This window comes from Bos taurus, chromosome 26, assembly GCF_002263795.3.
Source record: "Bos taurus isolate L1 Dominette 01449 registration number 42190680 breed Hereford chromosome 26, ARS-UCD2.0, whole genome shotgun sequence".
NCBI lineage: Eukaryota > Metazoa > Chordata > Mammalia > Artiodactyla > Bovidae > Bos > Bos taurus.
In genome coordinates, this window is record NC_037353.1 from 22,403,150 (window position 1) to 22,418,718 (window position 15,569).

General features: G+C 45.4%; 1 protein-coding gene across 3 annotated transcripts in view; it reads right to left on the reverse strand.

The window, feature by feature from the left end:
* FBXW4 (F-box and WD repeat domain containing 4) overlaps positions 1-15,569 on the reverse strand; it is an 83,334-nt gene that overhangs the window by 45,788 nt on the left and 21,977 nt on the right. For 2 of the 3 annotated variants that reach the window (XM_024985593.2, NM_001101985.1), the window contains 1 exon segment: positions 10,393-10,487. In XM_024985593.2, coding sequence (XP_024841361.1) covers positions 10,393-10,487 — 95 coding nt within the window. 3 annotated transcript variants of the gene reach the window in all.

The window sequence follows — 15,569 nt, forward strand, 5'->3', positions numbered from 1 at the left end:
GGGTCAGACTCAAGATAATCTCTATCAAAATTCCCCAATCAACACAGAAAGAAGAGATGGCCACTTCTGGTGGCCTCAAGCAGAAAGGGGTCCATTCCACTTTACCTTGCAGGTTTCAGCTTTTCCTTCTCGCTCTGTTCAACCAACACACATCACATGTGCAACAAGCCACACACAAAGGAAGAGAAGCAACTCCCACAGGTGCACAGTGGCCTCCTGTGGAAATATTTATACGTGGAAAGCTTATCCTCCACACTGCCTTCCAGCCTCTCTTTGTGTCTTCCTGTCTAGCTCAGCTCCTAGAAAGAAGCCAGTATGAAGCGTCACACTTTGCTAGCATAATGACCTGCCTATCCCCACCTCTAGCACCACTGAAGCATCAAGAAGCAACACAGACATAAATATCTCCATCCTGAAACCAAAAGTCACACCTCTCTAGATGGGACAGATTAAGCATGGAAAATCAAGAAAAGAACAAGGCCTGGGGACCCCATGTTCTGCGTCACCAAGCTTACCCCTGCTATTAAGAGGATCAGGGCCTTGGCTTTCACGCCGCCTCAGAGCAGGCCAGCTCCTGCCTTCAGTAGGTGTGCTTTTTTGTGCTCCATGACTGGTGTGCACACTGCCTAAAGTGCACCAACTTTAGATAGGGCTGCTGCTTCCAGTATCCTGTGAAAATCAAAATATTAATACTCCACTGTGACCACTATGACCATTGTTCGAAAAGCTGGACTATGATTTTGCTGTCGGACGTGCAGAGGAGGAGACAGCAGTGCAGCTGAGCAGGGCTAGAGACAAGTCTGAATCCAAGAACATGGAAAAGGTGTGGCGGGGGGAGGGAAATCACAACAAAATATGATTTATAGTTATTTTAATCTCCTAAAAGCTTCTCTCTCAATATTGAAATTCTCTTTTGCAAATTAAGGCCCTGATGAAGATTCTGGATGTTATCACATCCCAACTGGCACCCCACTTGCCCCTCCTATGCTTTTTTGTGCCCCATTCATGTTTTAAATTTGCATTGCAAACTATGAAAAAGGAAAGCTTCCCCAGAAAGCAATTTCCTGGGCCAGCAGCTCTTGGACTGATATTCCCTTTGCAATTACCAGGGCTCCTGCATGTGCGTGCTCCCCTCCTTCCTCCCACCAGCCCACCCCCTCCTCTACCTCCCCCCTCCCTTGCCAGCACCTTCTGCCTGAGCCAAGCCTATCTGACCAGCACCACAGACAGTGCTATAAGCTACCCTCTATGAAAATGCCCTGGCCGGACAGAGAAGCAAGAACCAGCTGGGAAAGGGGGCAAGGATCTTGGGTAGTCAGCTTAACAGAACACCCCAGAAGCACAGGAGTGTCGTCTGTAGTACAAGCCTCATAACTTATGTAAAACAGGAAATAAAGACCCTGCTCCCAAAAGTTAACAATCTGAAACTTCGAAAAAGTCCTGCTTAAGAAACTACTAGAGGCACAGGGATTAGCAGATATCCATTCCACACAACTGAGATCTTTTAGTATCAGTGTGAAGGAAGAGCAAAAATATTTGTTGGCTTGCTGAGGTATAAATGCATCCTTCATTGTTATTCTATGTAGAAATTCAGCTGAGCAAAATTCAGAAGCAGCACAGATCTTTCTGAATCATAGCATCTTTTTTTTTTTTTTTAACCTCTTTGGCCTCACTGCGTGTCAAGTGAGATCTTAGTTCCCCAACCAGGGATTGAACCCCCACTCCCTGTAGTGGAAGGAGGGGAGCCCTAACCACTGCACCACCAGAGAACTCCATGAATCATAGAATATTTATAAGCAGTTTTCCACATCAATACTGTCAACATATCTCACTGCTAGTGGTACACAGGATGGTGTGAGGAAAATATTCCAGTTAAGTTCTAGGCTCCTAACCCCTCAAAGAGGGCTCTAATAATGAAGTTCATTCTGATAATGAAACTCAAGAGACTCACGGATGCTGGCAACTGTCATGGATAGCAGAATGCATGTTCTTGGGTCTTAAGCCCATGACCAAGGAGAGTCACATGGGACTGTCCTGAACTCAGAGAGGGAAAGAAACACAACCGACTATGTGGACTGCCACCTGAAGTCCCAGGGACCGGGATTCTGGTGGATGGAAAAGTGATGGGGAGAAGATATCTTTTCAAAAAATATGCTTTAAAATGAAAAGGAAAACAAGGAACTTAAGTCTTGACTCCAAATTTATGTAATGAAATCTGCCCCAAATGGCCTGCCACCTATGAATAATTACAGGAGGATGGGGTAATCCTTCCACTTCTGACATGACCCCCCAATATACAAAAACACATTACTAATCCAGCCACACTCCCATCATTGCCTTTTTCACTCAGACCCAGTGCAAAGCCCACTCCACCCCCTAGTCTACTTACAAGAGTGAGCTCCATCAGCTCAAAAAACTAAAAGGATAGATATTTCATGAAGATCCCTCTTTTGACTGACCTGAGTGTTGCAGCTAACAGGTGGGGAAATCTTAAATATACGAGTGTTATCATGACGAGACCACTGGAACGGATCACTGCTATAAGTCAGACAAGGGCTAGAAGTTTCCGCCCTACCATCAGGTTCCTCTTTAGCCTTGACAGATCAAACTCAAGCCGAAGCAGGCTACAGAGATCAGTTCAGTCTCCGAGCCAAAGGTCTTCACAGTGAGGGACCAAAGCTGCCCTGGCCGGGCCTCTGCCGGCCCGTGTCCCAGATTAATCACCACCAGGAGGGGCCTGGACACTAGGCTGCAATCTGAGCCCAGCAGCACCTGCACAGGGTCACCCTGGCACCTCCCTCATCCCCTCAGGCAAGACTCCAGGGCGTGAAGGTATCCACCTGCTGACTACACTACCTGGAAAGGCAGGCCAGACACTTAGCCATCTTCAACCCCACAGGTAAGTCACAGGCCGTTCAAGTTAGCGCAAGAAGGAAGAGAGATGCAGAGACTCAAGGAGTGAAGTCACGGCTCCAAGAGAAAGAAAATTCTCAGCCTCTGAAGAGAAAGATTTCAATCCCCCTCTTACCACTATCTAGGGAGAATATTTAGCTTGAGACCAGTGGTGAGCGAACTAAGCCCTTAGAGGTTATGAACTAATGAGATGCTTCATGTTTGGGGCACATTCTCATCATTTATAGACCAACAGGAGGGAGGGAGAACAGAAGAGGGATTTCTTTTCAAAACACCCGCAAATGCTACCAATATGCCCATGTGAAGGAAGCTTAGACATAAATAAATTCACCCTGTGAGGGTGCAGGAGAGTTTCCTCTGAATGCCAAGACCTCACAGAACAGTTTCCTTAAATGATCTAAATCAGGACACTATTTCAAACACATGTTCACATACAGCTAGTGACTAAGTGTGATGTGTGTACACATGTCTGTTCATGCTAGAGCATACTTTTTAGGACCAATGGACCATATTATATATTCTCCTCAGAAGGCAATTTGTTTTATATTGTTGCTTCTTAAGTCTACTGGGGTAGGAGAAAGTATTCTTGAGACTCAAAAAAAAAAAAAAAAGAAAGAAAGAAAATCAAAACGAGGAAGAGAAGCCCAAAGATCTGTTATCTTAGAACGATCTGTCCCAGGCCCCAACTTGTGATATAAGGAGAGGCCACTTGGATGGATGCACCCTTTTCCACCTGCCTCATGCCCCAGGGGGAGAAGGCAATGGCACCCCACTCCAGTACTTTTGCCTGGAAAATCCCATGGACGGAGGAGCCTGGTAGGCTGCAGTCCATGGGGTCGCTAGAGTCGGACACGACTGAGCGACTTCACTTTCACTTTTCACTTTCATGCATTGGAGAAGGAAATGGCAACCCACTCCAGTGTTCTTGCCTGGAGAATCCCAGGGACGGGAAGTCTGGTGGGCTGCCGTCTATGGGGTCGCAGAGAGTCGGACACGACTGAAGCGACTTAGCAGCAGCATGCCCCAGGGAAGGAAGGGTGGGAGAGGTCCAAGTCAGATTGAAGTGTGTATCCCTTAAAAGAGCAGAGAAAAAGCACAGGTCAGATAAGAGGAGAAAGAGCTCCTACACAGCGCCTTCATTTGAAGAGAAACACCCACATCCTGACTGTTACACCTTGTACCTCCAGAGCTCCATCTCCAAGAATTCCCTTTGAACTCCCGGCTGCAACCCAGAGTTAGGATAGAGCAGTGGCTACAATTACAACTTGCTTGCAAGGGGGTGGGGGGCGGGGGTGGGGGAGAACTCTGCATTTGACGGGCCATGAAAGGTCCCTGCCTGTAAAACAGACTGGAAAACAAACCCTTAATTTAAATGTTAATGAAAGTGCTGTGGGGACATCAGAGGGTTCCCGGCTGCTCAGAGAACAGCAACACCAGCCCCAGGATTTATGGCTCCCCTTCCCCCTCCTGCCTCCCTCTCTGCCTCATCACCCACTGAAGTTTAAAGAGTAAAAAAAAAAAAAAAAAACAACTAATTTTAACATTAACTCCGTGCTTCCACCTTGGGATGTGATTGCTAAATTATCTGTCGGCAGAACACTGATCAAAGGTGGAAAAACAGAGGCACATTGCACACATAACCCAGAAAAGTCAGCCGCAGCTAAGGAAGGAAAATTGCCATCTTTCTCCCTGATGCAGGAAGGGTAGGAGCAATAGCGGTACAGGTAGGGGCTGAAGTGGGGAGCTGCAGGCAGTAGCAGTGCAGGAAGACTCTGATCCCTCCCACGTGTTGTGCTCCCCACTTAGACCTTGGCACACCGTCTTTGCTAAGTTGGACTGGTCTGTCTCTCCATCAGACCATGCTGTCTAGTTCACTGTTGTTTCCCCAGGGTCTAGCACGCTATAATGCTTAAGAAGTATCTGGAGAGAAAGAGAGATCAGGACAGGAGAGAGACAGCAACGGAGACAGAGCAGAGAAAGAAAAGAATGGAAACACTGAGACTGAGGGATGGAAATGTATCTGTAGCAGGGGCAGGGTCTCAATGCACCGGCTTGGTACCCACAGCACCCCACTTTCTGCAGCAGCCTCTGCTTCTAGCTGCAGTGTTTCATTTCAGTTCTTCACAACTGAGCCAACCTTCCTGGCCAGGGAAGGAGTAGCTCCCACAAATGGGGTCTGGGCCAGCCAGGGCTGGTTGGGTTGCTGCTCTCAGGCCAGCAGCTCAGCACATGAGTCTCTCTGTGCCCAATATGCCCTGGGTAGTGGCAGAAATCCAGGGTCATGAGGAAGTGAAACCCACCCCTGTGGCATTTCATCTATGCTACTGATGGATATGTCTGTCGGAGAGGCTTGGCTTAGCACAGGCAATGAACTCTAGGGTGGCGGGCAGTGCCGTGAGATTCAGCAGGACGAGACTTCAATTCAGTTGTTTCCTTATGCCGATCTCTTTCCAATATTAGGTCATCTTAGGCTGGACCAGTGGGCCCACCAAGCATCACAGAGTTCCCATCTTTCTCCAGACAACCTGCTACCCCTTCCAGCCATGCCAGGCTCTGGCCTGTCCACACTGTCTTTGTGTCCCTGACATTCTCATCCAGGGCACACTTGTAGGAGACTCCCTCTAGTATGCTCTTCAGCCTGGCAAAGGGGGACAATGAGCTCCTCCTTGCTGACAGAAGGTGCCCTTTCCTGAGCAAGGCCCTGACCCTGGGAAGGGGGAAGAGACAGATCTTGAAAGCTGTGGGCCAAACCATCAGGATGATCAGCTACAGTGTAAAACACAACAAAGTCATCCATCAGTCTTTCTTCAGGTTAGCAAGGTTAGGGATCCCCTTCGGGACCAGCTCTTTATCACCAACTAGCAAAAGCAAAACTCAGGGACACAACATTTACTTTTGATTTGTCTTCCCCTAAAATCACTGAGTGAGTTAGGAAGCCTAGGGCCAACGGATTGTTGAACCACTGGGAACCAAAAGAATCTAAACTGAAAGTTGGCTGCCTTTTTTTCCCAATCTTTCAAACCTCTCTGTCAGAGAAACTCCAGATGCAATTACCTTTCACTAAAGAAGGGCGTATTTCAACAAGCTGGTGAATGTGTCTGCCACACACACAACACACAGTAAACCCTGTAGCCACTGAGAACAAACACCCACTCTCCACAGAAATCCACCCCCTTGCTGAACAGTACACAGTGATGGCTTTCCTTCCAGACTCTCCCTCACCTCTGGGAGAAATGAAGCAAGAAGGGGCAGCTCCTCCATCAAAAGCCCCCAGAGGCCACAACTCACTTTACAAATTTGAATCGGTACATTTCATGCAGACTTGGACTAATCCCCCCAAAAACAAACAGGCCACCACAGCGAGCAAAGTTACACAAAATTATATTGTATATTTAATAACACAGCTATGTCAAATTTCTACGCCTATACCACTCATATGTTTCCCTAATGACAGAAACAAGAGAGAAGGGATTAAAACCCAAGTGTCCTGGGAAGCCTTCCTGACCACACTCACTCACATGATAGCAAGAGTTGTTCGGAGATGGGGAAAGGATTCTGCTGAGCATCTCCATTTTCTTGGAGGGCAATAACAAATATGGTGTCTGCAGAGGAAGGAGGAGCCTGTCTCTTCCCCTCCTAGGCAAACAGGGCGATAGGGCTCCAGACTCATTTCACCACCAGGCCCCTCCCAGCCAGCTTGCAAGGGCCCTGCGCACTGAAGATCTACATGCACTGGCACTCCTGGGATGCGGTGAGCATTCACAGCTACGTGAGTGAGCTTAGCCTTGATTGCATACTGTCTTCCTCCCCTTGCCCTCTCTATCGCAACTCTAGCCTCCAGAAATGGAATGTTCCCAGGTCCCCACTGAGCCTTTCAAGGGCCACAGCTACTGTGCAAGATTCTGGTGGGTGAAGGCCCTGCAGTGACCCAGGGGCCTGCCTCATGGCCCTCCCTGAGCACTACAGCATGTGGCAATAGGCTGGAGACCTGAGCCTCTTCAGCCCTATCCCACATGCACCCTTCCCTGAGCCTCAATTTCTCCATCTGCCAGGAAGGGGATGCCCCTCTCTCTTCCTCAACCAAGACACACTAGTTTCGGGCACTTAGTATTGTCAAGCGACCATCGCAGTTGTGTTCCCATCTTTCCCCACTACTGAGTAAGATCCTTGGGAGAGTCACCCCACAGCAAGTGTTCAGTCTGTACACAGGGCACATAGAGGAAAGGGAATGAGGAAAAAAGTGATGGAAAGTAGAAGGGATGAAATCGAGTCTTTAACAGTTATTCATTTCCCTACTCTTGAGTATTTACTATATCCAGCTAGAAATAATCTTTTAATAGCAATATAATGCACTGCACATTTTAAAAACTCTGCTTTTCTGTGATACTCATGGAAAAGTGCTCAGAACTCCATGTGACCTCAGGAGATATATCCTGAGACCAGCTGGGCCCCACAATTACACCCAGACACATGCCCTTCCACCTCCAGCATCTCACTTCTGTTCCATCTCAACCTGTCCTCTTCACACTCATCACACAGCTCCAGACTAGGCCTCCTCTACCAGAAGAGGGCTGCCATCTATAAGTCACAAATCCTAAAAACAGAGTCATTAGTGTTGGTGCAAGAAGATGTTATTAGATGTTGGTACAAGGAGGGCATGTAGGAGGAAGAGGGAAAGGTCTTTGCCTACCATCTTGAAGCCTACTGGCTTTCCTTCTGTGTTTTTTGAGTACCTAAATGTGGCTCTAAGCACATGACTGGTATTAAATATCATCCTCCAAGAGTGTTTACAAATCAAGAACTCAATGTCAAGGAAGGAAGGAGACGTTGACATTTGGACACAGGACAGAATACCCGCTTTCTTTCAGGCATGAACACCTCAAATTAAGCCTAGGGCTTGAGGTTTCACATTTCATACTACAAGTTTCTAAGTACACACACAGGAAAAGAAGGCAGATAAGTCCCAGCATCAAAGATAAACATGATGAATAGCTCTGACAAGTTATTTTAAATAGAAGAAAGAGAATGAGATGTGCTGGGTCTCCCAAATGACCAGGTTCCTTCTCACTACACCAAGGAGCAGTGGGGGAATGAGTCGCTGTCAGGCAGGTGAGGAGCACCTGTCCTGGAGGACGGCTGCTGCCCACCTGCTCCTCACATGGGGTTCATAGCCACATCACATGAGTGACACTGACGACCACACTCAATAGGAAAGGTGGCCGGGAGGGGAACAGAAGGCAGCCATGGAGGGCAGTAACTCACGGGGGGAAAGGAGAGGAAAGAGATTCCTGCTGAGTTCTCACCTTAAGAAGACTGCAAAAGAGCAGTGTGACTCCATGAGGGCCAGGAGAAGCCCAAGGGAAGGGTGAGACATGAGAGCAGTCAAAGCCGCTAAATAAATGCTTTACCAGGCAGGAGATATTCTGGCTGACATAAGACTCTAGCCCTTTAAGCTTTGTAGAGTATTTTCACATTCATTATTTCAGATCATCTTCACAATAACCTAGTAAGGATTATGAAAGAAATGGTATTCATATTTAACAGATGAGGAAACCATGGCTTCAAGCATTTACCCAAGGCCACTCTGCCGGTGGCAAAGCAGAATTCCAGATTCGCAGAGCAGGCCCTCCACCTAGGAGGCAATGTCTTTCCAGATTGGGAAAATGGATGAATTTACTGAAAGATTCAGATTCACTGACATAGTAAGAAGAAATTGATCTAATTTAAGATGAAAAATCCCTATCCCAATATATTTTGGGGGTAAGACAAAAAGCAGCAGAGAGAATACCAACATATACTCTGGTCATTTAGTACAACAACAATATCCTAAATGCAAACTACTTTTTAAAATAGTCCAAAACATCATTTGTGGACTTGGGGAAAAGTTCATCTCAATAGTGAATGAAGGAATCATCCCGGGGCAAGAAAGCACACCAAGAAGACAAGATGTAAGGACACCAAGAAGACTCTTAGGGAGAATGTAAGGAAAACATGAGACCTCAGTTTTCAAAGATGGGGCCTATCAAGGACTTGGCAGAGGGTCTGGCATAGAACACATGACTAATGAATGTTAGCTGCTGGTAGCAGTGGTGGTTATACAGCAGAGCTAGTAATATTAAGAAGCTAGATCTTTCCTCAAATCCAGCTTCCAAGCTGTGGCCAAAAACACAAAAACAAAACCCAAAGTCAGTTTATTGTGATCAAAACTACTTAGTGACAAAGGCAGACTCTGTCCTCAACCTCTCTTATCAACATCATCTTCAACAGCTACCACGCTCTATCCTGTTAACAGGTAGCCTAACACACTCCAGAGGAGGTGGCAGAAGTAGAGGAACACGAAGATGGGGATGCTGAGGAGCCTGTACATGTCTTTGGCCTGAATTCACGTGCAGGAAGCACATGGGCCATCTCCATCCTGAAGAGCATCCCTCTACCACCAATCACACCCTAGCCCACCCATCTACTGAAGCCAGCATAAGTCCTCAGGTAAGCACCAAGATGAAGTCACCAGCCCACCTGTCCCTTCCCGCCCTTATAAATATCCAGCCCACAGACACACAAGCTTGGCTAACTGGCTTTAAAGGGGGCAGCGTTAGGAAGAAACTGAGGAGGGGCCAGAGCCCAGCAGCTCCATTTTCCACCCTTGGCTCCCACACACTTAGGCCTCTCTACTCCCCGCTGCTCTTTCCTTCCCTTTTTCTGAGGATTGCTAGAATGATTTGTTCCAAACAGCGACAGGTTTATAGGTTAGCCGACACCTTCGCTCTGTGGAATTTTAATTAACTTCTCTCATCGTCAATATGCTAAGGAACGGGGTCTCCATGCTCTGAGGTCAGCAATGTGTTTCAGGTCCTGCTATATCAGCCGTCAAATTGAAGAATTAATGACGTGGCTAATCGGCTCTAATTCTTTAGGAAGAAAAAAAGTTTGAAAGAGAGCTGTGGAAGGGGCAGGAGGAGGGGTGCAGGCTCCTTGGGGTGAGAAGAAAAAGGCTGAAGGGGGCTGAGCAAAGAGGGAGACCAACTCTCTCCTAAAACAAGTGACTGACTTAAACCTGACGCTGGAGGGTGTCAGCCCTACAGCTGTCCCATTGATCATTCGGAGGGGAGTGAAGGGTAAAGGAAGTGGGAGAAGACACCAGGTAAACACTCTGATAGAGCAGGTGCAGATAGGGTGTCTATGTACCCTGCTTGGGGAGAGGCTCTGCCTCGGTTTAAGAAAGTCTAGAAAGCAGAAGTCAGGATGCTTAGTCATGGGCAAAACTAGACAAACACCAGTTAGGCCAAAGGGTAGGATAAAGCCACCATCAAAACCGGCACTTCTGCTACAGTTGTCAATGAATCTACTCCACAAACATGACTTTGCACACAAGCCCAAGTGGACATGGGCCCCAAGCCTCTCCTGATGACGCCCACCTGCCTTGTAAAATAAAAACATTATTTCACAAGACAAAACCATACCCCAAAACATCTCCCTTACCTGAGCAATGGGCTGATAGCAATGGACCAGACTCGGTCTTCAGTCTGGATGGTGTGTAAGCACTGCCCCAGCCGGCCTGAGGCCAAAGGCCATACCTGGAAACAGGAGAGGAGATGCTCTCGTTGGCGTTGCCTGGGATCGGGTGGGGGGGCTGGAAAGATGCACCAGGTGGAGTCCCTGTCCCGAGTGGGTGGGGGAATGGAGAATCTTTGTGTCCTGCACACACACAGCTCTGGGGAGCACAGAGGGGCCTCTCCAGCTTCTGCCTTACCTACCTAACCTGGACAGACACCAGCTCCGAATCCTAACCACCCTCTCACTTCCACCTGAGAACCCTTAAGCAGCAGCCAGTTCTATACTAGGGAATCGGTTTCACATTCCTCAACTGGAATCCGACTGAGAAGCATTAGCAGGGGAGGCTCACCTCTCTCAGTAACCTCCCTGTGTTTGTGGGTTTTCCTTTTCCTATCTATCACCAAGATTTTACTTTAGAGAGGTAGACAGACGGAAGAACATCAAGGCCCAGTAAGAGAGGACAGAGACAGAATTAGAGTAGAATTAGAGAGACAGGAATAAAAGAGAAAGATCCAACGGAAGAAGAATGGAAGAAGAGGACTTCAAAGTGGGAAGGTGGTGTGTTGTTGTTTGTTTGTTGATAATACCCAGAATCCAGCGCTATTCATGTCAGCAGGGAATTTAGCACCTAGTGTCACCAAAAGTAGCAAAAAAGCTTAACTCTTTTAAGCTTCCATATCTCCTACAGGTTAAAAATATTGCTTGGAGCACATTATCTGGTCCCTATCAGTCAGGAATGTACATTAGCAGCCACTCTGGGCTTAACTCTAATCAACACTCACAGAGCCCTCTCAGTGGTCAGTGCATTTAGAAATCTCCCATTAAGCACAAGGCCCGCTCACCGCACCCTACCCTAGATGACACACACAGGGGACTAAGCCTCTAACCAAACAGAGAGGAAACCTCAGATGTACACGGCTGTCCCCAGACAGCAACCGAGGAGGGATCCTGAGGCAGCCAGATGGATCAGTGACCTCTCAAGGTCCCTGTGGTGCTATAAGGGGAACACACGAAAGTCAGTCAGGACCTTAGATGGAAGAACTCTCAGGAAACATTCCTTGAGTTTAAGGGGTAGGTGATGGAGTGGGGGTGGTCCTGACTTCTTAGGATCACGTATCTCTTCTCTAAAACGGAGAAAGTGTTTCTTAGGTTTTGTGTGTCTATGATAGGGGGAGGAGGGTGTGAGTTACTTTTCCCAACGTAGGGAAAAGAAAATAAATTTAATAAGAAGATACTGAATGAAGAAGGGCAGAAAACAATGGTCAATAACACAACTTTTCCTGGAATGTCATGATTTTGGCTCATTCTTTTGGATCAGGTCACTTTGGTAGTAACTAAATGCATTTAATGTCCTCTTTCAGATCGGCTCAGCTTGGAAGAGAAGTTTGCCTCTTCCCTGATGCAAACTACCGAGGAGACAGGTTCTTGTTGGGGGTGGGTGGGGAGACACTAAAGACTGTGATTATAAAATCTATGAGTACGTCTCAAGGCCAGAATTCACTAGAGTCCTTCACTGAACAGGCTGATGGATCCCACTGTGAAAAAACACAGAACAAAGTTCCTGGTTCCCAGGAGTGGCTCTAGAAGCATGCTGCAATTTCTCAAGCACAATCTAGGGAAAGTGGCCTCTTGACCTGCAGAAGCACACCATCCACCAAAACATGAGCATTCTGATCACATCTTAACCTTCAGTGCTCAAATCCAAACAGACTCATCCCTGGAGAAGATGTAACTCAGTGGAAGTGGACATATATACAGTCGTTTTATAAAATAACTGGCAATATGTATAAACACCCTTAAAAGGACCAAAGTCTTGAACCCGGTAATTCTAATGCTGAGACTCTATCCTAGGAAAATTATCCTAAAATGAAGAAAAACCTAATGATAAAAATATTCCCTGCAGCTCCATTAGCAGGAAGAGCTCATAAGGGCTTTAGGATTAGACAAATCTGGGTTTGAACCCTAGTTGCTACTTATGTATCTCTGATGTTAGGAATATTTTATAACTTCTTAGCCTCAGTTTCCTCAAGTATAAAACAGGAGGTAATGCCTATCTCTTAGGGTTGCAGTGTGGAAAAGTGAAGCTAAGTGTAAAGCACCTAGCACAGAAGCACAGTATTTGGCAGGCATTAGGCATCAATAATGGTGGTTCTTATTACTACAGGAAAAGCTAGATATAAACATCCAATAGGAAAAATAATAATTAAATTATAAGTTCCATTGTGAAGCCATTAAAGATGACCAATAATTTATAATAATAATAGAAAACCTTAAAAAATAAAGTAGACATAACAGGGTATACATAAGATACACTATGTGAAAGTCGCTCAGTCTTGCCCACCTCTTTGCAACTCCACAGACTATACAGACCATGGAATTCTCCAGGCCAGAATACAGGAATGGATAGCCTTTCCCTCCTCCAGGGGATCTTCCTAATCCAGGGATCGAACCCAGGTCTCCTGCACTGCAGGTGGATTTTTTACCAGCCCAGCTATCAGGGAAGGAGTGTAAAACAAAGTGAGGTTCCACCTCACGCCAGCCAGAATGGCCGTCATCAAAAATCTACAAACAGTAAATGCTGAGAGGGTATGGAAAAAAGGGAACCCTCCTACACTTTTGTAAGAATGCAAACTGGTTCAGCCACTATGGAGAACAGTAGGGAGGTTTCATTAAAAAACTAAAAATGGAGCTATGATATGATCTACCAATACCACTGTGGCACAGACCCAGAGAAAACCATAATTTGAAGAGATATGTACCCCAATGTTCACTGTACACTATTCACAATAGACAACATATCCACTGACAGAGGAAGGGATAAAGATGTGGTACATTCATACAATGGAATATTACTCAGTCATAATACCAAAAGAAATAATGCCACTTGCAACAACTTGGATGGACCTGGAGACTGTCATACTAAGTGAAGTAAGTCAGACAGAAAAAAGACAAATATCATATGATAATACTTGTATGTATAATCTAAAAAATGGTACAAATGAACCTATTTACAAAACAGAAATAGACTCACAGACATAGAAAACAAACTAATGGTTACCAAGGGGGACGTGGGGGGGAGGATAAATTGAGAGACTGGGACTGACACATACACACTACTGTAAGAAAAACAGATAACTAATAAAGGCCTACTGTATATATAGCACAGGGAACTCTACTCAATGCTTTGTAATGACCTATATGAGAACAGAATCTAAAAAAAGGGGGATATAAGTATATGTATAACTGATTCACTTTGCTGTACAGCAGAAACACGACAGTGTAAATCAACTATACTCCAATAATAATTAATTTTAAAAATAGATATATTATGACCATAATTATGTGGGGGAAAATTACACTAAAGAATAAAATGAGAAAATGAATAAATGTAAAGGGCTTATTAGCACAGTACCTGTACATTCTGTGTTATTATAAAACAAAAAAAGCAAACCTATGCACTGAAAAATACCTAAAAGATAAAAAATAAAAACAACAGTTCAAATGTCCCCTCCTTCATAAAATCTCCCCTTCCAAGTCAGATGTGAACCCTCTAAACTCAAAACTTTCTGGCCGTTTCCCCAGAGCCTTACAACTTCATAAACTTGGCCACTTCCAACCAGCTTCATAGCTAGTGCATGCAGTCTCAGTTCCCCTTAAAGAAAGACTATCTTCTTCCCCTTTGAAGCCTCACATAGAGTAGGCACTTATCAGAATGAAGAAAAAAGGGAAAAAAATGAACAAATGATCAGTCCTGGCCCAGACCCAGCAGGAATGTAAGCTACCATTCTATCACATCTCAGGATGGAGCCAGTCTCACTTAAGTCAGTCCAGAGAGGCAATCCAAGCTAAGTCACAGTAATTCTGAAACTTGGGTCAGGGTCAGGGGTCTACAGATGTTTACAGATGAACATGACTAAGTTCTTATGTAGGTCCAGGTTTTAGAAACCTGTAGAAGCAGCTGGAGAATTACAGATGTCACCAAAAAGAAATGGAGAGTCAGTTATAAAAGGCTAACTGTGGGTAACATGAAAATGGTCCAGGAAGATGAAGGTGGCTAAATGCAAAGACAGCAATAGAAGGAGGGGACAGAAGCAGCTATTGAAAGCCAGAAAAGATGAGCTGGCCTAGAGGTCACTGGGAACCCCCAAAATAGCCGACTAGCTTCCTGGAGTTGAACCAAGGGAAGAATTCTGTCACTGACTAAAAAGAAATCTTCAAAAGGAATAAGAATGTACTGTAGTGATAATTTGAGAATTAGAGAGTACTGATTTTAATGCTTAAAAACTCTAAAACACTAAATAGTTGTACTTAAAACATGAAACTAACCCAATATTCCAAGTAAAATTGCTGTCAATCTTCAACTGTAATCAGTCTATACCATGAATTGCTACATATGGTCATAAAACTTAGTTGTATACTGCTCTGGGTGGCAGACTACAGAGAAATGGATGGAAGAAAGAGATATCATTGAAGGTTTCACAGAGAACCTTGAAGCCATGACAATAAAATGCTAAAATGAGACAAGAATATCTAGGTCACACATGTACAAAAGGTTTCTAAGAAAACTGTCTTCTGAGAAGTATAGCAAAATTAAGGCTAGTTTTTTTGCAAGGAATGGTACAAAGATGGTGACCAATCAGAAATGTGAAATGTTTGGGGTGGAGGATTCGGATAAAAGAAATTCAGTTTCCGTGTTGGTTTGAAAGATTTTCTGAATTTTTCTCAGGCTCCCTGTGCTGATGAGCACATTTCTCGGACAGAAGACAAAGTATAAGAAAAAAATGAGCAAAGGGAGGAGAAACTTCCATAAATAGAAAGGAACATATTTAGTCCTTTTTACATAAATTAGCAACATTTTTACATGAAGGTATAATCAGTAAAGAGAACATGGAGTCAGAAAAGTTAGTAAAGACTGCAACTTCTCTCTCCTGAGTCCTCTGCCCCATGTGTCTTAGAGCCCCATTAGCTGACATGGACAAGCATTTTGCTCCTGTTAGCAATGTGGAGTCTCCAGACTCTGGGAAACACACAAGCAAGAACCTATCAAGCTTCCTGCACCATCACCTGAATTGTCAGCAAAGTTCCCACAGCCTCCCCAAAGG